This window comes from Heteronotia binoei, unplaced genomic scaffold (assembly GCF_032191835.1).
Source record: "Heteronotia binoei isolate CCM8104 ecotype False Entrance Well unplaced genomic scaffold, APGP_CSIRO_Hbin_v1 ptg001179l, whole genome shotgun sequence".
Taxonomy (NCBI): domain Eukaryota; kingdom Metazoa; phylum Chordata; class Lepidosauria; order Squamata; family Gekkonidae; genus Heteronotia; species Heteronotia binoei.
Window position 1 is genome coordinate 1 of NW_026800198.1, and position 24,466 is coordinate 24,466.

The 24,466-nt window shown below is 49.3% G+C and overlaps 2 protein-coding genes across 2 annotated transcripts; both read left to right on the top strand.

The window, feature by feature from the left end:
- Positions 1-66: 66 nt before the first annotated feature.
- On the top strand, positions 67-2,196 carry LOC132590921 (fucolectin-1-like; the record flags this gene model as incomplete). The annotated part of the gene is given in 4 exon segments (XM_060263840.1): positions 67-129; positions 132-248; positions 251-362; positions 2,034-2,196. Coding segments are annotated over 4 exon segments (455 nt in total), but the record flags the coding sequence as incomplete, so codon positions are not given.
- A 9,651-nt stretch (positions 2,197-11,847) lies between these two features.
- LOC132590917 (fucolectin-like) lies at positions 11,848-23,588 on the top strand. The gene is made up of 4 exons (XM_060263836.1): positions 11,848-11,914; positions 14,608-14,693; positions 18,922-19,219; positions 22,223-23,588. Exons 2-4 carry the CDS (start codon positions 14,609-14,611, stop codon positions 22,365-22,367), a joined length of 528 nt encoding a protein of 175 aa, XP_060119819.1. The 5' UTR covers positions 11,848-11,914; position 14,608; the 3' UTR covers positions 22,368-23,588.
- The last annotated feature ends 878 nt before the right edge of the window (positions 23,589-24,466 follow it).

Below are 24,466 nucleotides of genomic sequence, written 5' to 3' on the forward strand. Positions count from 1 at the left end.
CCACGGAAAACAGGCACTGATGAACGCTTCTGTCCCCTCCTCTTCTTCCATCATCCATCATTGTAGGCCCGAACTTGGCCAGAGGCCGGCCAACCTCGCAGTCCTCCACCTACACACACACGGATGGAATCACGGGATGTCCAGTTATGCTGTGGATGGAAACTGTGATGGGCGATGGATCTCCCGGTCCTGCACCCATACCAACCATGAGCGCAACGCCTGGTGGTCAGTCGACCTGGGCAGAGACTACGCATCTCTGCCGTGGTGGTGAAAAACCGGGAGGACTGCTGTGGAGACAGGATCCAGGGGGCCACGGTCCACGTGGGAGGCCATGTGGGAGACTTTGGCAAAAGTAGCTTCATGTAAGTCTCACGTAGGTCTGCGTTCCCCCTGCCCCATTCTGCAGCGCATTTCTCCCAGATACTTAAGTTGGAATTACTCTAAAATGGCAGGCTTCACCCACCACGTCAATGCCAAGATCCAGCTGAAGAGCGAGGGAATCAGCCGAAGTAGGATGGGGTTCTAGTCCTCATGAGTCAAGTTGCCAGCTCTGGGTTGGGAAATAATAATAATAATAATAATAATAACTTTTATTTCTATCCCGCCCTCCCCGCCTAGGCGGCTCAGGGCGGCTAACAACAACTTAGACATTAACATAAATGATAAAACTTTAAATTTAACAATTAAAATTAAGCATAAAAACCAGTCAGTTAAGTTAAAATACATGATTTTCGTTAGCCTAGATATATATGAGTGTATCTGGCAGCGATTGAGCTGTTATTATTATTATATTATTATTATTATTATATTAGATAGTTCCAAGGTAACACTATAGAGATGGCGGTTCTTTATTCCTAGCAACTCAGCAGTCGATATCAGTATAGGCTTGTCTGAAAAGGGCGGTCTTGCAGGCCCTGCGGAACTGGTCGAGGTACAACAATATAAGTCAGGGGTGGCCAACGGTCACTCTCCAGATGTTTTTTGCCTACAACTCCCATCAGCCCCAGCCATCAGCCAAGCTGGCTGGGGCTGATGGGAGTTGTAGGCAAAAAACAACTGGAGAGCTACCCTTGGCCACCCCTGATATAAGTAAACCGGTACCGATGTACAAATGGAAAATTTATAAAAACCACCTGTCAACAACAAAGATATTCACTCTCAATGTGTGTACATGCATTTGATTGAGTGCAAATATAAGACAAAAAAAGACAAAGGGACAATACGGTATTTGTACTCCTCCAGTTCATACATAGGAAACAGCCTTAGCAAAGTTCATAAGTAAGTGCTGCAGGGTCGAGTCCTTAAAAGTTCCACTTGTGACGTTGTAATGGAGAGAATAAGGAGGAACCGTATAGAAAGGAGTCCTCACGGTTTCACTTGTCTCATACTTCGTCAGCCTCTTTCTCACCATTTTCTGGAGTCACAGTAACTTTGTTTCAGACACCGATCAATGCATGCTCTAAACCTCTGCTGCCGGAGAGCCGGTAGCAGAGGTTTAGAGCATGCGTTGATCCGTGTCTGAAACAAAGTAACTGCTGTTACCCGCCCAGAGCCCGTTTGGGAAAGGGTGGGCTATACATTGAAAATAATAAATAAATAATAACAAACTTCTAATATTTTCCCGCACAAAAAATGGGGAAAGAACCAAAACCTATAAAGCTGACAGATGGAAATCTTCATCATGCTGTTGTGGAGACATAGGAGAAAGTTATTTAAAAAGTACTATGGGAGTAAGGTTTTATGACGACAGTTCTAATGTAAGAAGCCTTTTAAGGCAGATGCTGAGATGATATCATTTAATACACCTTCCGGTGATGTCACGGGTGTGTGACATATGCAAATGAGTTGTGCTAATCAGCTCCGGCACCTCTTTTGCTACGAAATGACCCCTGAGAAGGACAATCGCTCATTGAACAAGTGATGCCAGCTACGCTAGGAGAAACTTCTAGCCATGCATTCCCCCATTCCTGAAGGCTGATTCATTAAGAATTCGTGTCACCACATGGCTGACCCTCTTTCTCCCCCCCCCCCAGCTGTGGGACCATCACAGACCTCCAGAAAGGATCCCTCACCACTGTGCTCTGCAACGCTGCCTGGGGGCGCTACGTCACCATCGCCATCATCGGCCGTGAAACCATCCTGTCTCTAGGTGAAGTGGAAGTCACGGCACTAAATATCCACACGTCGCTTAAGTGATCATATTCGGGTGCATGGAATGGAATGACGTCTTTCTAGTCAACATCTCGGATGTTTCCACTCAGCTTTGGACTTCTGCCAGCCTGGTGGAGTGATGAAGAGCGAGAAACTGTCATCTGGAGCGCCAGGTTGTTTCCCCACTCCTCCATGTGCAACTGCTGGTGTGACCTTGGGTCAGCCACAGTTCTTCTCTTAGAACTGTTCTCTTATGTTTGTGAGCCGTGCTTCGGTGGGGAGGGTGGGATATAAATAAAAAAAAATAAACTGAATTATCAGAGCGCTCTCGGCCTCACTTACCTCACAGGATGTCTGTTGTGGGGAGGGGAAGGGAAGGAGATTGTACGATGAACATAAGAGAAGCCATGTTGGATCAGGCCAATGGCCCATCCAGTCCAACACTCTGTGTCACAGAAGAACATAAGAGAAGCCATGTTGGATCAGGCCAATGGCCCATCCAGTCCAACACTCTGTGTCACACAGTGGCAAAAAAAATGTATACATACACACACACTGTGGCTAATAGCCACTGATGGACCTCTGCTCCATATTTTTATCTAAATCCCTCTTGAAGGTGGCTATGATTGTGGCCGCCACCACCTCCTGTGGCAGTGAATTCCACATGTTAATCACCCTTTGGGTGAAGAAGTACTTCCTTTTATCCATTTTAACCTGGTTCTGAGACTCCAAGTGAAGGGAGGGTAGAAACCCTCCTCCACCACCACCACTATCTCCTCCTCCTGTCCTCCAAAGTGAAGTTCCCTGTGACCAAGAGCAGAACAGTTGCTGGCTCAGCAAGGTGGTGGTGGATAGGGAGGGACTCAACATAGCCATGGTAATAATCCCAGAGAGGTTGCTGTGCTTTTCTCCTGCAGCCAAAGCAATCCAGAAGGCACCTTAAAGACTAAGACCGACTTTGCACTATGCTTCTTCCGGCGTGGAGAGTCCTTCTGCAACCGGGGCTTCGCTCCGTTTTCACACAAGTTGCCCAGAGCTGCAAGTTGGCGCGCTGCTGTTATGCTGACAAGCGGTTTCCACTTGCTGTGAGATAGCGGTGCGCCAAATCGTAGCTCCAGGGCAACTTGTGCGAAAACGGAGCAAAGCCCCAGTAGCAAAAGGGCTCTCCACCCCGGAACAAGCAGAGTTTTCAGCCAGTATCATAATGCCCCTGTATAGATGGATGGTGCGGTCTCATTTGGAGTACTGTGTGCAGTTCTGGTCGCCGCACCTCAAAAAGGATATTATAGCATTGGAGAAAATCCAGAAAAGGGCAACTAGAATGAGTAAAGGGTTGGAACACTTTCCCTATGAAGAAAGGTTGAAACGCTTGGGGCTCTTTAGCTTGGAGAAACGTCGACTGCAGGGTGACATGATAGAGGTTGACAAGATAATGCATGGGATTGAGAAAGTAGAGAAAGAAGTCCTTTTCTCCCTTTCTCACAATGCAAGAACTCGTGGGCATTCAATTAAATTGCTGAGCAGTCGGGTTAGAACGGATAAAAGGAAGTCCTTCTTCACCCAAAGGGTGATTAACATGTGGAATTCACTGCCACAGGAGGTGGTGGCGGCTACAGGCATAGCCAGCTTCAAGAGGGGGTTAGATAAGAATATGGAGCAGAGGTCCATCAGTGGCTATTAGCCACAGTGTGTGTGTGTGTATATAGATTATTGGCCACTGTGTGATACAGAGTGTTGGCCTGGATGGGCCGTTGGCCTGATCCAACATGGCTTCTCTTATGTTCTTATGTTCTTAAGCATAGTGCGAAATCCATCTAATAGAATATAACAGCTGGTCAGCATCGTTTGGCGAGCTAGAAGCCCCCACCTCTCTCTCGGCCACACCGGCTGCTGATGGAACAAGCTTGTATTAGTCTTTAATGTGCCTCAAAACTCCTCTTCGGTTTGAGCTCTGTCCAGTGACATCTCACTCCAAGTCCACCCCCCCCCCAGCCCTGCCGCAACCTTGTATTTCTGTAACAGGACTATGCACCCCACCGCAAAGAATAGGATGGTGTTATTTACATCCATGCTTGAGAGGAGACAAATGGAGGATAACAACAAAGTCCCAGTTTATTATTCTTACATTTCACAATCAAGAAGGATACTTTTACACATCACTTTTCTTTTTTGACATATCCAATGCTTTACTGGTCCCCTTCCCCCAATAATTAAATCCAAACAAATGGGGACCTATAAACTCAGCTTGTTGTTCATGTTTGGTTTGGCCATATGTTAAGCCTGTCTCTGTTTCTAGGGGAGAAGATATAGGACAGGGGTGGCCAACGGTAGCTCTCCAGATGTTTTTTGCCTACAACGCCCATCATCCCAGCCACCATGGGGAATGACTGGGGCTGATGGGAGTTGTAGGCAAAAAACATCTGGAGAGCTACTGTTGGCCACCCCTGATATATGAGATTGTAAGCTGCTCTGAGTCTCTGTCCTTGAAAGGACAGCTGCTGGGAGAGCCCTCTTAGCCCCACCCACCTCACAGGGTGTCTGTTGTGGGGGGAGAAGATATAGGAGATTGTAAGCCACTCTGAGTCTCTGTCCTTGAAAGGGCAGCTTCTGGGAGAGCTCTTTCAGCAACACCCACCTCACAGGGTGTCTGTTGCGGGGGGAGAAAAATAAAGGAGATTGTGAGCTGCTCTGAGTCTCTTATTCAGAGAGAAAGGCGGGGTATAAATCTGCAGTCTTCTTCTTTCGCCAGTGGCGTCAGGCAGTGAAACAGACAGGTTTAGACCATAAGTGAGACTCCCTCTTATAAGACATTAGCTACTAGGGACTGGACATACACTGGCTCACACACTAAAGTTTGTGGCCTGTCTGCAGTTTGCAAAGGGAAGTTTATGGCAGGTCAACTGGCATGAATTTTACACAAACTTTCCAGCTGTTTGTGCCTCTTCGTGAGGGTTCGTGGATGGCAGATTTCCAGACACTCTCAGCTCTATTTAAATGTTTACCCAGCTTCAACGCAAGGGGTGGGGGAATCTGGAGGAAATGTAGAGGAGCATGTGTGTGTGGGGGGGGGGGGTCTCTTGAGAGTTTAGTGTCTCCACCTTGCACAGAATCCAGCAGTGACAGGCAGCCATTTTGCAAGGCACAGGTTCAAGAGTGTATAGAACAGATCTTGTGCAAGTTAGAGATGCCAAATTTGCAGGGGGTCTCCACCTGACTGTACTCTACCTGCCCTCCAATTTGGTGAGGATTGAATGTATGAGGTCCAAGTTATGCCCCCCCCCCCAAAAAAAAGGTGCCTGCAAGAAAGTGCTTTCTGGGGAAATGATGGGGGGGGGGGGTATTTCCCAGAATCATAGAATGACAGAGTTGGAAGAGACCTTCAGGGTCATCTAGTCCAACCCCCTGCACAATGCAGGAAACCCACAAACACCTCCCCCTCAATTCACATGATCTTCATCGCTGTCAGGTGGCCATCTAGCCTCTGTTTCAAAACCTCCAAGGAAGGATAGCCCACAACCTCCCGAGGAAGCCTGTTCCACTGAGGAATCGCTCTAACGGTCAGGAAGTTCTTCCTCATGTTGAGCCAGAAACTCTTTGGATTTGATTTCAACCCATTGGTTCTGGTCCTACCTTCTGGGGCCACAGAAAACAATTCCACACCATCCTCTATATGACATCCCTTCAAGGACTTGAAGATGGTGATCCTATCACCTCTCAGCCGCCTCCTCTCCAGGCTAAACATGCCCAGCTTCTTCAACCTTTCCTCATAGGACTTGGTCTCCAAAACCCTCACTGTCGCCGTCCTCTGGACCCATTCCAACTTGTCTATATCCTTCTTAAAATGTGGTGCCCAAAACTGAACACAATACTCCAGGTGAGGTCTTACTAGAGCAGAGTAAAGCGATACCATCACATCACGTGATCTGGACTCCTGTTGATACAGCCCAAAATTGCATTTGCCTTTTTAGCCACCGCATCACACTGTTGACTCATGTTCAGTGTATGATCCACTAAGACCCTTAGATCCTTTTTGCAGAAACCAATGCCAAGACAAGTCTCCCCCATCCTATAACGACGCATTTGGTTTCTCCTACCTAAATGCAGAACTTTACATTTATCCCTGTTAAAATTCATTTTATTGGTTTCAGCCCAGTTTTCCAGCCTGTCAAAATATTACTGTCTTGTTTCTGTCTTCTACGGTATTTGCAACCCCTCCCAACAACCATATACAAAACCCCTTAAGGGCAACACACTGCAACAAAAAGATGCAGTATTGTCTCAGTATAGAATAAGCAAGTTACATGTGGTGCAATGATGTGCCAATAGGTACACAGACGTCCCTGAGTTCCTTGTAGCAGAGATTCTACAGGACTACAAACACCCTATTCCAGAGCGGCAGGGGTTTCTTTAATCTTCATCAGGATCACGAAATCTACAATGCCACCAAAGCATTAGACCAGGGGTGTCAAACATGTGGCTCAGGGGCCGAATCAAACCCCCGGAGGGCTCCTATCAGGCCCCCGAGCTACTGGCTCTTGTCTGCTTCCTTCTCTCTCTCTCTTGCTTCCTTCTGCATCTCAGCTTGCTTTGCAAGGCTTTCTCAATTGCACAGGAGCTACAGAGCAAAACCTCTATTTTTTTCCATTGGCTGAGGCTCCTCCCTTGGGGAGGAAAGGGGGGGGAGGGAGAGCTTGCTTTGCCAAGCTCTCTCAATCGCACAACAGAGCTACTGAGCCAAGCCTCTCTTCCTTCTATTGGCTGAGGCTTCCCTCCCCCATCTCCTGGGAAAGGAAGGAAAGACCCAGAGCTTCCTTTGCCCAGTTCCCTGGATCCCACGGGAGAAATACAAAGACAGCACCTTTAAGACCAACGAGTACCAATGTTTTAAGCACGTTTTAAGTTTTTTAAAAGAATCTTTAGTTGTGTTTGTCTGTGTCCTTTTTGAAGTCTATGTCCTTTATGGGGAGGGATGGTGGCTCAGTGGTAGAGCATCTGCTTGGTAAGCAGAAGGTCCCAGGTTCAATTCCTGGCATCTCCAAAAAGGGTCCAGGCAAGTAGGTGTGAAAAACCTCAGCCTGAGACTCTGGAGAGCTGCTGCCAGTCTGAGGAGACAAGACTGACTTTAGGGGAGGGGCAATGGTTCAGTGGTAGAGCATCTGCTTGGTAAGCAGAAGGTCCCAGGTTCAATCCCCGGCATCTCCAACTCAAAAGGGTCCAGGCAAATAGGTGTGAAAAACCTCAGCCTGAGACTCTGGAGAGCTGCTGCCAGTCTGAGGAGACAAGACTGACTTTAGGGGAGGGGCAATGGTTCAGTGGTAGAGCATCTGCTTGGTAAGCAGAAGGTCCCAGGTTCAATCCGCGGCATCTCCAACTCAAAAGGGTCCAGGCAAATAGGTGTGAAAAACCTCAGCTTGAGACCCTGGAGAGCCGCTGCCAGTCTGAGAAGACAATACTGACTTTGATGGATCCAAGAGGGTCTGATTCAGTATAAGGCAGCTTCATAGGTTCATATGTTCAAGTTTATCTCTCTGCTACCTCATCTTAAATAGGAACACACATGCCCCAGCCCAACCCGGTCTGACCTGACAAGGTCTCATTTATTTCAGCTCCATCCCTCATAACAAGAGGCTTGACACCCCGGCCTTAGACAATTCAGCCTGGCAGGATGGATGCTTCTTTTCATATCCAACAACTGCATTTGCAGTGCAAAGGATTCAGAGGTGGCAAGCTAGACTCGTTTTTAAGGCAAGAGATGCTTCAGAGGTGCCTTGCCATTGCCTGCCTCCACGTCATGCCCCTGGTATTCCTTGGTAGTCGCCCTTCCGAATACCAGCCACGGCTGACTCTGCTTAGCTTCCAAGATCTGAGGAGACTGGGCTAGCCTGGGCTATCCAGGTCAGGGCTAAATCAGAACTCTTAATTTGATATAATGGCAAATAATAGCAGCCCCATGGCGCAGAGTGGTCAAGCTGCAGTCCAAACTCTCCGCTCACGACCTGAGTTTGATCCCGGCAGAAGCTGGGTTCAGGTACCTGGCTCAGGTTGACTCAGCCTTCCATCCTTCCGAGGTGGGTAAAAGGAGTACTCAGCTTGCTGGGGGGGAAAGTGGAGATGACTGGGGAAGGCAGTGGCAAACCACCCTGTAGAAAAGTCTGCTGTGGAAACATTGTGATGCGACGTCACCCCTAGGGTTGCCAAGTCCAATTCAAGAAATATCTGGGGACTTTGGGGGTGGAGCCAGGAGACTTTGGGGGTGGAGCCAAGATCAAGGCTGTGACAAGCATCATTGAACTCCAAAGGGAGTTCTGGCCCTCACATTTAAAGGGGTGGCACACTTTTTCAATGCCTTCCTTCCATAGGAAATCATGAAGGATAGGGGCACCTTCTTTTGGGGCTCATAGAATTGGACCCCCTGGTCCAATCTTTTTGAAACTTGGGGGGTATTTTGGGGGGAGGCACTAGATGCTATACTGAAAATTTGGTTTCTCTATCCCAAAAAAACAGCCCCCCAGAGCCCCAGATACCCGTGGATCGATTCTCCATGATTTTCTATGGGAATAAATCTCCACAGGGAATAACAGAGTTCCCAGCAGACATTTCCCTCCCCTCCCCCCCCCCGCTTACTGATGACCCTGAAGCGGAGGGGGGGAGGGTCCTCCAAACCAGGGGATCCCCTGTCCCCACCTGGGGATTGGCAACCCTAGTCACCCCAGAGTCAGAAACGACCGGTGCTTGCACAGGGGACTACCTTTTTTTTTAATGGCAAATTAAGACAATTCTTTTTTCCTGAGAGCCGTTTCTTTGCCAGTTAAGAGAGAACCTGCTGAACTAGAGGTGTTAGATGTAGTTGTGTAAAAAGAGACGCAAGACCTGAGCCCCCTTGCCGGGAAGCAAAACAAAAGCCGCCGACGTCCAAATCACAAATATAACCAACTTTTCCGGCTCCTACTCTGCACCTTTGGGTTATTGAAAAAGCCAAATATCAACACATATAGCTTAGTTTCCTTCAGTCAATCTGACACGTGTTCCGCAGGCCATGAACTGTGAAATATGTAAAAGCAGAAGCTGGGACTGTCATTTTTAATTAAGCAACAGCTAGGAAAGATTGGCTTTTGCTTTACCTTCCTGTTGAAGGTTCAGAATGTCAAGTCCCCGGCCACTCCGCTATCAACTCCGGGCCTCGTAGTAAAAAGGGACTGATCTTGCACTAACCTTGCTCCTTGTGTTTTAACAATTTATTGATAACATATGGTTACAAATCTTAATTATAAATTTTCAGTGCTAACCCATATGACATTTCAATCCCCCCTCCCTCCAATGTTGACTTCCCCGAAGTTATAGATTCAAGTTCAATACTAAAGGTACTACTAACTGATCAGAGTTCATATATATATTTCTCATTAATGCTAAAAAATTGTCCAATGTCTTTTTACATTCCACTCTTTCTCCATATATCCTTTACATTTTTTCCACTCCTTTTTGAATATCTCTAAATCACTAACCTTGCTCCTTGACAGGTTTCCCTTTTTCTCTGGAGCAAGCTTAGCGATTTCACACGAACTGCTTCATACCTCCATTTTTTGCCAGGCAACCCCCAATTTGACACATGGCAAATTTAGGGGGAAGTGTTTGTGAGTTTCCTGCATTGTGCAGGGGGTTGGACTAGATGGCCCTAGAGGTCTCTTCCAACTCTAGGATTCTATGATTCAATGTAAACCTGAAAAAAACACTTTCCCTATGAAGAAAGGTTCAAATGCTTGGGGCTCTTTAGCTTAGAGAAACGTCGAATGCGGGGTGACATGAGAGAGGTTTACAAGGTTCTGCATGGGACAGAGAAGGTAGAGAAAGAAGCACTTCTCTCCCTTTCTCACAATATGAGAACTCGTGGGCATTCAATGAAATTGCTGAGCAGTTGTGTTAGAACTGATAAAAGGAAGCACTTCCTCACCCAAAGGGTGATTAACACATGGGATTCACTGCCACAGGAGATGGTGGTAGCTGCAAGCATAGGCAGCTTCAAGAGGGGATTGGATAAGCATATGGAGCAGAGGTCCATCAGTGGCTATAAGCCACAGTTTCTCATTGGAACTCTCTGTCTGGGGCAAGTGATGCTCTGTATACTTGGTGCTGGGGGGGGCACAGTGGGAGGGCTTCTAGTGCCATGGCCCCTGATGGACCTCCTGGTGGCACCTGTGTTTTTTTTGGCCACTGTGTGACACAGAGTGTTGGACTGGATGGGCCATTGGCCTGATCCAACATGGCTTCTCTTATGTTCTTATGTGTGACAGAGTGTTGGACTGGAGGGGCCACTGGCCTGATCCAACATGGCTTCTCTTATGTGTGACACAGAGTGTTGCACTGGAGGGGCCACTGGCCTGATCCAACAGGGCTTCTCTTATGTTCTTATGTGTGACAGAGTGTTGGACTGGAGGGGCCACTGGCCTGATCCAACATGGCTTCTCTTATGTTCTTATGTGTGACACAGAGTGTTGCACTGGAGGGGCCACTGGCCTGATCCAACAGGGCTTCTCTTATGTTCTTATGTGTGACAGAGGGGCCTTGAGTTGGACTGGAGGGGCCACTGTCCTGATCCAACAGAGCTTCTCTTATGTTCTTCTGTGACACAGAGTGTTGGACTGGATGGGCCATTGGCCTGATCCAACAGGGCTTCTCTTATGTTCTTCTGTGACACAGAGTGTTGGACTGGAGGGGCCACTGGCCTGATCCAACAGGGCTTCTCTTATGTTCTTCTGTGACACAGAGTGTTGGACTGGAGGGGCCACTGGCCTGATCCAACAGGGCTTCTCTTATGTTCTTCTGTGACACAGAGAGTTGGACTGGAGGGGCCATTGGCCTGGTCCAACAGGGCTTCTCTTATGTTCTTATGTGACACAGAGTGTTGGACTGGAGGGGCCATTGGCCTGATCCAACAGGGCTTCTCTTATGTTCTTATGTGACACAGAGTGTTGGACTGGATGAGCCAATGGCCTGATCCAACATGGCTTCTCTTATGTTCTTACGTGACACAGTTTGTTGGGCTGGATGGGCCATTGGCCTGATCCAACAGGGCTTCTCTTATGTTCTTCTGTGACACAGAGTGTTTGACTGGATGGACCATTGGCCTGATCCAACATGGCTTCTCTCATGTTCTTATACAGCAAAACTACAATCATGGCAAGAAGCACTCTTAACATAGAACAGAAAAAAACATGCAATTAATAAAATGCACAAGCATCTTTGGAAAACATCTGTATATCTAAGAAACAAATGACCTGTCCAGGTATGCACAAGAGCTGGTGAATGAGAAAATGAATGAGAGCATGAAGAGTTATACCAGAAGGAGGCCTGGGACAACCAGATTCGAGAGGCCACCAGGTGGAAGATCATAAGAGGACCTCCACCCTGGTGGGTGGGAAACACCACTGTCAACTCCCTACTGAGGAAAAAAGGGGAACTCCTGGAGGCCATGCTCGAAGATGCATGTCAGCAAAGTTCCTGGAAATCTGTGAGTCAAGATTACCCAAGAGGCCAAAAGGCCATGAGGATATGAGGTATGACCTCCCCACCCCACTGCACCAAGGGGCCTTAATTGATGGCTGCCAAGATGACCATACATGGCAGGACTCCTGGACAGGAAGGCAAAGGCGGAGAGAAGGAAGAACGGCTTATAAAAGGGACACCTACGGTGAGGCAGACAAGAGCACCCTTGACGGTCTCTCTTGCCTGATCAGCATCAAGTGACTCAGACAGGCCAGCCACTGAGGTGAGTGGGATTCACTGCCGGGGGATATCATGAGGGCCACAAATAGGTTGCCAGGTCAGTGTTGGGAAATACCTGGAGACTTTGGGGGTGGAGCCAGGAGAGGGCAGGGGACAGTGCCCTAGAGCCCACCCTTCCAAGCAGCCATTTTCTCCAGGGGAGCTGATCTCTGCCAGCTGGAGGTCAGTTGTAAAAGCAGGAGATCTCCAGGCCTCACCTGGGGGCTGGCAGCCCTAGGAATAGGTGAGGATTAGATAGATGCATGGAGAAAAGGCCTATCAGTAGAGTTACCAGCTGTGGGGTGGGAGAACCTGGAGACTTGGGGGTGACATCTCGGGAGGGCATTGTTTGGAGAGCAGTGGGCTATAATGCTGCGCAATCCACCCTCCAAAGCAGCCATTTCCCCCAGATAGGGTTGCCAAGTACGACTTAAGAAATATCTGGGGACTTTGGGGGTGGAGCCAGGAGACTTTGGGGGTGGAGCCAGCAGCAAGGGTGTGACAAGCACGATTGAACTCCAAAGGGAGCTCTGACAATCTCATTTAAAGGGACTGCACACCTTTTAAACCTTTTCCCTCCAAAGGAAATAATGAAGGATAGGGGCACCTTCTTTTGGGGCTCATAGAATTGGACCCCCTGGTCCAATCTTTTTGAAACTTGGGGGTTCTTTTGAGGAGAGACACGTGATGCTATGCTGAAAATTTGGTGCCTCTAACTCAAAGACAGCCCCTCTAGAGCCCCAGATACCCACAGATCAATTTTCCATTGTATCCTATGGGAATTGGTCTCTGGCATAGGGTATACTAAGAGTGCCTAGCAGACATTTCCCTCTCCTCCCTCCGCTTTCTGATAACCCTGAAGTGGGGGGAGGGTCTCCAAACCGGGGGATTCCCTGCCCCCAACTGGGGATTGGCAACCTATCCCCAGAGGAAGTGATTTCTGTTGCCTGGAGAGGAGTTATAATTCTGGCAGACCTCCCAGTTGGAGGTTGGTAGGTCTATCAGCAGCTACTAGCCACGGTGACTAAAGGGAACCTTCATGTTTTGGTGCTGGGTGGATCAGATTGGCACCTGGCCAGAATCAATGATTTTTTGCTTGCATGCATGTTCCACGTTGACTTGCAAGGGTGTGGCCGTCATGCCCACCGTAGCAATTCACCAATTTTTTATTCTTATTTTTCGTTCTTTCCTTCATGCATCCACCGTAGTTCCATTAAACAACAGTTCCATTAAAACTCAAGAGGCAATCTCTTTCTTTCTTTTTATTTCATGGGGTCGCTATGGTTCTATAGCGCACTATTGACATACAAATCGTAAACCTCCAGCTGTCTTGCACCTTCCGTTCCTCGCTCCTTTCCAGGCCACCAGGACAAAGCTTCCTGTGCCTTTCCCCTTTTATCTCGGCAACAAAAAGGGGTGGAGGTTTCTTTTTTTCCAAAATTAAAACCGGGACTTGAGAGAAACTAACATTTTTGAATGGAAACACGTAAGCAGCAGCAGGTCGTGATCCTGCAATAGCAATTCATATATAAGAAGAAGAAGAAGATATTGGATTTATATCCCGCCCTCCACTCCGAAGAGTCTCAGAGCGGCTCACAATCTCCTTTACCTTCCTCCCCGACAACAGACACCCTGTGAGGTGGGTGGGGCTGGAGAGGGCTCTCACAGCAGCTGCCCTTTCAAGGACAACCTCTGCCAGAGCTATGGCTGACCCAAGGCCATGCTAGCAGGTGCAAGTGGAGGAGTGGGGACTCAAACCCGGTTCTCCCAGATAAGAGTCCGCACACTTAACCACTACACCAAACTGGCTCTCTAGCTGACCCAAGGCCATTCCAGCAGGTGCAAGTGGAGGAGGGGGGAATGAAACCGTTTCTCCCAGATAAGAGAGCTCTGGCTGACCCAAGGCCATTCCAGCAGCTGCAAGTGGAGGAGTAGGGAATCAAACCCGGTTCTCCCAGATAAGAGAGCTCTGGCTGACCCAAGGCCATTCCAGCAGCTGCAAGTGGAGGAGTGGGGAATCAAACCTGGTTCTCCCAGATAAGAGAGCTCTGGCTGACCCAAGGCCATTCCAGCAGCTGCAAGTGGAGGAGTAGGGAATCAAACCCGGTTCTCCCAGATAAGAGAGCTCTGGCTGACCCAAGGCCATTCCAGCAGGTGCAAGTGGAGGAGTGGGGAAGCAAACCCGGTTCTCCCAGATAAGAGAGCTCTGGCTGACCCAAGTTCATTCCAGCAGCTGCAAGTGGAGGAGTGGGGAATCAAACCCGGTTCTCCCAGATAAGAGTCCGCACACTTAACCACTACACCAAACTGGCTCTCCTAATAACTAATGCCTGGGCCTGATTCTAACCCCAGATGCTCCCAGGCTTCTATTGCACTTATGAGACCCCTCACTGGCATGTCAGAGGTGGCCTTGCCTCTTGCCCCTCCTTCCCTCCATCTTCCAAAGGGGCAGAGGTGGAATTCTAGCAGGAGCTTCTTTGCATATTAGGCCACACCCCCTGATGTGCCAATCCTCCAAGAGCTTACAAGGCTCTTTTTCATAATCTCTTGGAGGACTGGCTACATACACCAGGGGGTGTAGCCTAATATGCAAAGGAGCTCCTGCTAGAATTCCACCCGTGCAAAGTGTCATCCTTGTACTGCTGGGGGGGTGGGGTTGACCTCCAAAGGTGGTTCTCATTGGCCCCCTCTTTACAGGATGCTGCTCATCTGGACTTTGATGCTGGCCCTGGGGCTGCTGGTGGGGCGTGGGGAGGCCCAGAGCTGCACCCAAGCATATGGAGGTAAGAAATGGGGAGCGGGCAGGCTTGGCCTCCGTAGAAGAGAAGAGATTGGACTATACCCCGCCCTTCGCTTGGAGTCTCAGAGCGGCTGACACCTCCTTCCCTTCCTCTTCCCACAACAGTCACCCTGGGAGGGAGGTGGGGCTGAGAGAGTTCTGAGAGAACTGTGACTGGCCTAAGGTCACCCAGCAGGTTTCCTCTGGAGGAGGAGTGGGGAATCAAACCTGGTTCTCCCAGATTAGAGTCCACTCGGGTTGCCAGGTCTGACTCAGAAAATATCTAGGGACTTTTGGGGGTGGAGTCTGGAGCAAGGGTGTGATGAGTACGATTGAACTCCAAAGGGAGTTCTGGCCATCACATTTAAAGGGACCATGCTCCTTTTAAATGCCTTCCCTCCACTGGAAATAATGGAGGATGGGGCTCCTTTTGGGGGGGGGCTCATAGAATTTGACCCCCTGGTCCAATCTTTTTGAAACTTGAGGAGTTTTGTTGAGGAGAAGCACCAGAAGCTATGCTGAAAATTTGGTGCCTCTACTTCAAAAAACAGCCCCCCCCCCGATACCCACTTATCAGTTCTCCATTATACTCTATGGGGACCAGTCTCCATAGGATATAATGGAGTGCCCAGCAGATATTCAAACCCCACCCCCACTTTCTGATATCCTTACAGTGGGGGGAGGGCCTCCAAATGAGGGGATTCCCCTACCCCCAAATGGGGACTGGCAACCCTCGATCCACTGCTCTTAATCACTACGCCACCCTCGCTCTGAGACACCCACGTCAGGTCCTGCTGGGTGGCTTCCATTCCTCCCAAAACAGATGCTCGGTGCTGTACCACAGACACCCCGGATATGAGCAAGAGAGAGAATTGCTCCAGTGCACCTCCATTCTCTCTTCTCACACATTCTCTCTTCTTGCCAGGTCCAGGACCGGATCTAGGGGGGGCAGAGGGGGGTGCTTGCCCTGGGCGCCGCTGGAGGGGGGGCACCAAATTGGGTATGGAGTCCATTGTATTCTATGGGACCATAAGACAGAATGGCCCATAAGGGGGCACCATTTTTTAATTTTGCCTCCCCTCAGAAAACATGTTGATCCAGTCCTGCCCAGGTCTGTGTTGGGAAATACCTGGAGACTTTGGGGGTGGAGCTGGGAGAGGGCGGGGGGAGGGGCACCAGTGCCCCATGGTGCAGGGTGGTTTGCCAGTGCCCCATGGTGCAGTGCCCTAGAGCCCCCCTTCCCAGCAGCCATTTTCTCCAGGGGAGCTGATCTCTGCCATATATATATATATATATTAATATATATAAAAAGGTCAAGGTAGTCCCCTGTGCAAGCAGCAGTCGCTTCCAACTCTGGGGTGACGTTGCTTTCACGTTTTCATGGCAGACTTTTTACAAGGTGGTTTGCCATTGCCTTCCCCGGTCATCTCCACTTTCCCCCCAGCAAGCTGGGGACTCCTTTGACCAACCTCGGAAGGATGGAAGGCTGAGTCAATCTCGTGCCAGCTACCTGAACCAGCTTTTGCTGGGATAGAACTCAGGTCGTGAGCAGAGAGTTCAGATCACAGTACTGCAGTACTGCTGCTTTACAACTCTGGGCCACGGGGCAGCACTCTCACAAAGAAAAGGAAAGGTCCCTTGTGCAAGCACCAGTCGTTTTCGACTCTGGGGCGACGTCGCTTTCACAATGTTCTCACGGCAGACCTTTTACAGGGTGGTTTGCCATGGCCTTCCCCAGTCATCTACACTTCCCCCCCGCCCCCAGCAAGCTGGGGACTCATTTGACGCACCTCGGAAGGATGGAAGGCTGAGTCAAGCTCGAGCCGGCTACCTGAACTCAGCTTCCGCCGGGATCGAACTCAGGTCATGAGCAGAGCTTAGGACTGCAGCTTTAACACTCTGCGCCACAGAGCTCTTCATTAATGTATATAGTTATATATTAATATATAGTTATATACTTTTAAAAAGCTGGACATCAGTTGTAAAAGCAGAAGATTGCCAGGCCCCACCTGGGGGTTGGCAACCCTACAATTCACTGAAAAGCACAAAAAGAGACCAAGGGCCTAACCGGATAGTGAATGGTGCATTATAAATTATCTTTGGCAAACCACCTCTGACTGTCTCTTGTCTTGAAAACCCCATGGAGTCACCATAACTCAGCTGTGATTTGACAGCAGAGAATTTATCTTGCATTCCAGTTATTTGCTGTGCATTGGCAGTCTGCAGGAAGTATGCAGCATTGTCCCCAGGGAGGTCTAGCCTGTCCCTCAGTCCCTGCTGCTCCCTTTGATTTCTAACCTGGCACAGAAGTGGGTGAAGCACATCTATTGGGAGGGTGTGAGAGAGGCCATGTTCCCTGTAAGCTGCAGAGTCTTGTGAGCAAATTCGACTTTGTGAGCTGCTGCATCAATGAGTGTGCTCTGGGGTCCTCCTTCCTGAGCTAAGGCAAAAATGTGTGAGCTGGAGGCTAAAAATCTGTGAGCTAGCTCACGCTAACTCAGCTTAGAAGGAACAAAGTAGGAGTCCAGTATCACCTTTAAGACCAACAAAGTTTTATTCGGAATGTCAGCTTTCATATGCAGCAGACTTCTTCAGACGAGGGGATGGGGTACAGTGAGCTGAAATACATATATAGCTGGTGGATTAAGAGTGTAAACTGATACAAAGTTTAGGATCAAACGGCTGAATAGTTGGAAGACCATTTCGTCTGGATTAACGTTCCCTCTAAGCTGAGTTAGTGTGAGCTCACTCACAGTTTTCTCGCCACCAGCCCTCACATTTCTGTCTCAGCTCAGGAAAAATGGCCCCAGAGCGAACGAACTGATGCGGGAGCTCACAACTTTAATGTCAGTAGCTCACAAAGTACAATTTTTGCTCACATGACTTCACAGCTTAGAGGGAGCATTGGTCTGGATAGCAATTGTGTTGGGAAAGCAATAAAAGGTAATAAAAGTTCCCTGTTACTTTGTTCTACTGCTTCAGGCCGACACGGCTGCCCACTTGGATCTATCCCTCTAAGCTGAGTTAGTGTGAGCTAGCTCACCGCTTTTTAGCCTCCAGCTCACACATTTTTGTCCTAGCTCGGGGAAAACGGCCCCATAGCAAACTCAATTTATGCAGGAGCTCACAACTTTAATGCCAGTAGCTCACCAAGTAGAATTTTTGCTCACAATAAAACTCCACAATTTAGAGGGAGTATTGGTGGTTACATATATGCACATGGTGAAAAGTCAGTTCGATCCCAGTGGAAGCTGGTTCAGGTAGCCAGCTCCAGGTTGACTCAGCCTTCCATCCTTCCGAGGTCGGTCAAATGAGTCCCCAGCTTGCTAGGGGGGGAAGTGTAAAAGACTGGGGAAGGCAATGGCAAACCACCCCGTAAAAAGTCTGCCGTGAAAACATTGTGAAAGCATCGTCACTTCAGAGTTGAAAACGACTGGTGCTTGCACAGGGGACCTTTCCTTTCCTTTCCTTGATCTGGGTATCATGAGTGTGAGAAAGCAATAAAACAGTAATATGTCAAAATGTGAGAATGTTAATCACTCTATTGTGTAGGAAAGGAAAGGTCCCCTGTGCAAGCACCAGTCATTTTCAATTCTGGGGTGACGTTGATTTCACAACGTTTTCACGGCAGACCTTTTTACGGGGTGGGGCAGAGTGGTAAAGCAGCAGTGCTGCAGTACTGTGATCTGAACTCTCTGCTCACGACCTGAGTTCTATCCCAACGAATGCTGGTTCAGGTAGCCGGCCCAAGGTTGACTCAGCCTTCCATCCTTCCAAGGTCGGTCAAATGAGTCCCCAGCTTGCTGGGGGGAAATTGTAGATGATTGGGGAAGGCAATGGCAAACCACCCCGTAAAAAGTCTGCCCTGAAAACGTGAAAGCAACGTCACCCCAGAGTCGAAAACAACTGGTGCTTGCACAGGGGACTACCTTTAACTTTATTTCCCCATAGGTTTTGGCCACTCTGCTTTTCCCTGTTCCCCTCCCAGCCCTTCCTGCTCTGGAATGGAGAGAGCAAAGGCTTGCACTTGAAGGGTTCTTATGTGTGTTCCCTACTGAGATCCAGGAAGGAGACTGGCCCACCCAATAAACCCTTCACTAGTAGCTCCCCTGAAAGGGGGTGTCCCTGTTGCTTTGCCCAGTGCCCAAAGGTGCAGGCGTCCCCTCTTCTTATCTAGCAAAAGCAGCGGATCCTGACCGCTTCTCTCCCTTTTTGTCATGCTCCTGCTTTAGGTCCTAACTTGGCTGGAGGTCGGCCAACCTCGCAGTCCTCCACCTACACGCACACCGATGGGATCTCGGGAATGTCCAGCTATGCTGTGGACGGGAACTGTGATGGGCGATGGATCGCCCGGTCCGTCGCCCACACCAACCAGCAGCTCAACAACTGGTGGTCGGTGGATTTGGGCAAAGAATATGACATCTCCCTCGTGGTAGTAAAAAACCGGCAGGACTGCTGTGGAGAGAGGATCCAGGGGGCCACGGTCCATGTGGGAGACCACATGGGTGACTTTGGCGCAACCAGCTTCATGTAAGTCTCACGCAGGTCTCCGTTCCCCCCCGACCTTTACTACAGCCCATTTCCCCCAGATACAAAATTTGGAATTCCTCTAAAATGGTGGACTTGACCCACCATATCATAGAATCATGGAGTTGGAAGGGACCTCTAGGGTTATCTAGTCCAACCCCCTGCACAATGCAGGAAACCCACAAATACCTCCCTCTAAATTCACAGGATCTTCATTGTTGTCAGATGGCCATCTAGCCTCTGCTTAAAAACCTCCAAGGAAAGAGAGCCCACCACCACCCGAGGAAGCCTGTTCCACTGAGGAATCGCTCTAAAAGGCAGAAAGTTCTTCCCAATGTTGAGCCAGAAACTCTTTGGATTTGATTTCAACCCATTGGTTCTGGGCCTACCTTCTGGGGCCACAGAAAACAATTCCACACCATCCTCTCTATGACAGCCCTTCAAGTACTTGAAGATGGTGATCCTATCACCTCTCAGCCACCTCCTCTCCAGGCTAAACATGCCCAGCTCCTTCAACCTTTCCTCATAGGACTTGGTCTCCAGACCCCTCACCATCTTCGTCGCCCTCCTCTGGACTCGTTCCAGCTTGTCTAGATCCTTCTTCAAATGTGGTGCCCAAAACTGAACACCAGACTCCAGGTGAGGTCTCATCAGAGCAGAGTAAAGCAATACCATCACATCATGTGATCTGGACACTATACTTCTGTTGATACAGCCCAAAATTGCATTTGCCTTTTTAGCCACCACATCACACTGTTGACTCATGTTCAGCATATGATCCACTAAGACCCCTAGATCCTTTTCACACATACTACTGCTAAGATAAATCTCCCCCATCCTATAACCATGAATTGGATTTTTCCTACTTAAATGCAGAACTTTACATTTATCCCTGTTAAAATTCATTTTATTGGTTTTAGCCCAGTTTTCCAGCCTGTCAAGGTCATCCTGTATCCTGTTTCTTTCTTCTACTGTATTTGCAACCCCTCCCAATTTAGTATCATCAGCAAATTTAATAAACATTCCCTCCTTTCCTTCATCCAAATCATTGATAAAGATGTTGAACAAAAGAGGTCCCAGGACCAAGTCCTATAAGGAAAGGTTGAAGGAGCCTGGAGAGGAGGCGACTGAGAGGTGATAGGATCACCACCTTCAAGTACTTGAAGGGCCGTCATCTAGAGGATGGGGTGGAATTGTTTTCTGTGGCCCCAGAAGGTCGGACCAGAACCAGTGGGTTGAAATTAAATCCAAAGAGTTTCTGTCTCAACATTAGGAAGAACTTCCTGACAGCTAGAGCGATTCCTCAGTGGAACAGGCTTCCTCAGGAGGTGGTGGGCTCTCCTTCCTTGTAGGCTTTTAAGCAGAAGCTAGATGGCCATCTGACAGCAATAAAGATCCTGTGAATTTAGGGGGAGGTGTTTGTGAGCTTCCTGCATTGTGCAGGGGGTTGGACTAGATGAACCTAGAGGTCCCATCCAACTCTAGGATTCTATGATTCTAGGGATTGTTATGCAGCTGCACCTACTATTCAATGGACAAGGTAGGTGGGAGGAGGGGGGGAACCCTCAGAAAGGTTCAGGAGAAGAAGAATTGCAGATTTATACCCCACCATTCTCCCTGAATCAGAGCCTCAGAGCGGCTTACAGTCTCCTATACCTTTTTCCGCACAACAGACACCCTGTGAGGTGGGTGGGGCTGAGAGAGCTCTCCCAGAAGCTGCCCTTTCAAGGACAACTCCTACGAGAGCTCTGGCTGACCCAAGGCCATTCCAGCAGGTGCAAGTGGAGGAGTGAGGAATCAAACCCAGTTCTCCCAGATAAGAGTCTGCAGCACACTTAACCGCTACACCAAACTGGCTCTTTTCCTCCCCCACAACAGACACCCTGTGAGGTAGATGAAGCTATTGGATCTATATCCTGCCCTCCACTCCAAAGAGTCTCAGAGCGGCTCACAATCTGCTTTCCCTTCCTCCCCCACAAAAGACACCCTGTGAGGTAGATGAAGATATTGGATTTATATCCCGCCCTCCACTCCGAAGAGTCTCAGAGTGGCTCCCAATCTCCTTTATCTTCCTCCCCCACAACAGACACCCTGTGAGGTAGATGAAGATATTGGATTTATATCCCGCCCTCCACTCCAAAGAGTCTCAGAGCGGCTCACAATCTCCTTTACTCCCCCCCCCCCACAACAGACACCCTGTGAGGTAGATGAAGATATTGGATTTATATCCCGCCCTCCACTCCAAAGAGTCTCAGAGCGCCTTACAATCTCCTTTACCTTCCTCCCCCACAACAGACACCCTGTGAGGTAGATGAAGATATTGGATTTATATCCCGCCCTCCACTCCGAAGAGTCTCAGAGAGGCTCACAATCTCCTTTCCCTTCCTCCCCCACCACAGACACCCTCTGAGGTAGATGAAGATATTGGATTTATATCCCGCCCTCCACTCCGAAGAGTCTCAGAGAGGCTCACAATCTCCTTTCCCTTCCTCCCCCACCACAGACACCCTCTGAGGTAGATGAAGATATTGGATTTATATCCAGCCCTCCACTCCGAAGAGTCTCAGAGCGGCTCACAATCTCCTTTACCTTCCCCCCCCCCACAACAGACACCCTGTGAGGTAGATGAAGATATTGGATTTATATCCCGCCCTCCACTCCAAAGAGTCTCAGAGGGGCTCCCAATCTCCTTTACCTTCCTCCCCCACAACAGACACCCTGTGAGGTGGGTGCGTCTGGAGAGGGCTCTCACAGCAGCTGCCCTTTCAAGGACAACCTCTGCCAGGGCTATGGCTGACCCAAGGCCATCCCAGCAGGTGCAAGTGGAGGAGGTGGGAATCAAACCTGGTTCTCCCAGATAAGAGAACCACTACACCAAACTGAGAAGGGCTAGCACGGTGATGGTCAGCTAGACAAGAAGCAACACTTCTATATCCCCTCATTCCTGAAGACTGATTCATTAAGAATTCATGTCACCACCAATCTCTTTCTCCCTCCCCTCCCCAGATGTGGGACCATCACAGACCTCCAGAAAGGATCCCTCTCGACCTTGTTCTGCAATGCAGCCCGGGGCCGCTACGTCACCATCGCCATCGTTGGCCGTGAATCAATCCTATCTCTAGCGGAAGTAGAAGTCCACGGCACTGGCTGAGCACCCCCGGCCCGAGTGAAGAGAGCATAGAGCTCAGGTGCATGGAGTGGGGTGATGTCTTTCCAGTCAATAACCTCGATGCCGCTTCTCAGCATGCATCTTTGCAACTAACATCTGGCTGTGAATTTGCCTGTGACCAAGAGCACCACAGCAGCCTTTGGCCACTGCTTCGCTCTCAGCTACAGAAGCCGCTACTACGAGAGATTTTGGTCTGTCTTTGATGTGCCACACATTTACAATGCTGGCTTGCTCCTGACTTTTGATAATGCCGATGTCTTTAAACTCTCTGGCTTTCTCCGCACTAACCTTGCTCGGCGCCAGGCTTCCATTTCACTCTGGAGCAAGCTAGCGATTTTGCACCAGCTGCTCTGTGCCGCTATTTTGCCCCAGGGCAACCCGTGATTTGCCGTGCAACAACATAAACCTGAAAAAAAACCCCAGGTTTACATTGCTGCGCACCAAATCGCGGGTTGCCACGGAGCAAAATGGCAGCGCAGAACAGCTGGTGCAAAATCGCTAGCTTGCTCCAGAGCGAAACGGAAGCCTGGCGCGGAGCAAGGCTGGTGCGAAAAAGCCTCTGTATTTCTGTGCAACCAGAAAGACTGCTGATTTTAGCATGATGTTTAATTCTAAAAGGAGCCCCATGGCACAGAGTGCTAAAGCTGTAGTACTGCAGTTCTAAGCTCTGCTCACGACCTGAGTTCGATCCCAGCGGAAGCTGGTTTCAGGTAGCCGGCTCACGTTGACTCAGCCTTCCATCCTTCCGAGGTCGCTCAAATGAGTCCCCAGCTTGCTGGGGGGAAAGTGGAGATGACTGGGGAAGGCAATGGCAAACCACCCTGTAAAAAGTCTGCCGTGAAAACGTTGTGTAAGCAACGTCACCCCAGAGCCGGAAATGACTGGTGCTTGCACAGGGGACCTTTCCTTTTCCTTAATTCTATACTTTTTGTTGGGATTTGTGTGTGTGTGTGTGCACCTGGAAGTCATTGTGACCTCTGGAGACTGACCCCTACTGGGGGCCTGGAGGATAGTCAGAGAGGTGGCGGAATAAAGCCTGCCTCTGCCTCCGGCTCTGGTATTCCCAGGAGGTCCTTTATCCAAGCTCTTGCCAGAGTCCACCCTGCTGAGCTTCCGAGGCCTGATGAGAGCAGGCTTGCTTGGCTTCAGCAGAGGGCTAATTCTATATTCTTTTCACCCATAATAAATGTTTTGTTTGATGCAGTTGATGTTTAGTGATCATGACCAGCCTGTAATCCACATAATGTACTTTTTGTTTGGAGATGATTTCCAAACCGCCAGCATTTCGGAAACTTTTCTTCCAGTTTTTTGCTTCGTTTTTCTGCCTTGGGATAGGCCAAGGGCATTTTCTCCCCCTTCATTTGCTTCCTCCTTAGAGCCATCCACTCAGTGTAAAGGGGAAGGCTGCAGCCAGGGGCAAGGAGGTGCAACCTCAGACCCAGCCTTCACACGAAACCGCTGAGCAGGTCTTCTGGGTCTGTCGAACAGAAAGGCAGCTTTGAAGAGTTCTCCCCTTCTGGAGCTTCAGGGAGCTTTGCTCTTCTTCTCAGATAGGGTTGCCAATCCCCAGGTGGGGGCAGGGGATCCCCCGGTTTGGAGGACCCTCCCCCCCCCGCTTCAGGGTCGTCAGAAAGCGGGGTGAGGGGAGGGAAATGTCTTCTGGGAACTCTATCATTCCCTATGGAGATTTATTCCCATAGAAAATCATGAATCGATCCGCGGGTATCTGGGGCTCTGGGGGAGGGCTGTCTTTTGGGGTAAAGGCACCAAATTTTCAGTATAGCATCTAGTGCCTCTCCCCAAAATACCCCCCAAGTTTCAAAAAGATTGGACCAGGGGGCCCAATTCTATGAGCCTCAAAAGAAGGTGCCCCTATCCTTCATGATTTCCTATGGAAGGAAGGAATTGAAAAGGTGTGCTGTCCCTTTAAATGTGATGGCCAGAACTCCCTTTGGAGTTCAATGATGCTTGTCACAGCCTTGATCTTGGCTCCACCCCCAAAGTCTCCTGGCTCCACCCCCAAAGTCCCCAGATATTTCTTGAATTGGACTTGGCAACCCTATTCTCAGACGTTTTTTCAA

What these genes read in the sequence shown, in the direction of transcription:
- LOC132590917 (XM_060263836.1), top strand. Translation starts at nt 14,609, where the DNA reads ATGCTGCTCATCTGGACTTTGATGCTGGCCCTGGGGCTGCTGGTGGGG. An exon ending in CTGCACCCAAGCATATGGAG is followed by an intron (nt 14,694 to 18,921) that starts GTAAGAAATGGG and finishes CTCCTGCTTTAG; the next exon opens with GTCCTAACTTGGCTGGAGGT. An exon ending in TTTGGCGCAACCAGCTTCAT is followed by an intron (nt 19,220 to 22,222) that starts GTAAGTCTCACG and finishes TCCCCTCCCCAG; the next exon opens with ATGTGGGACCATCACAGACC.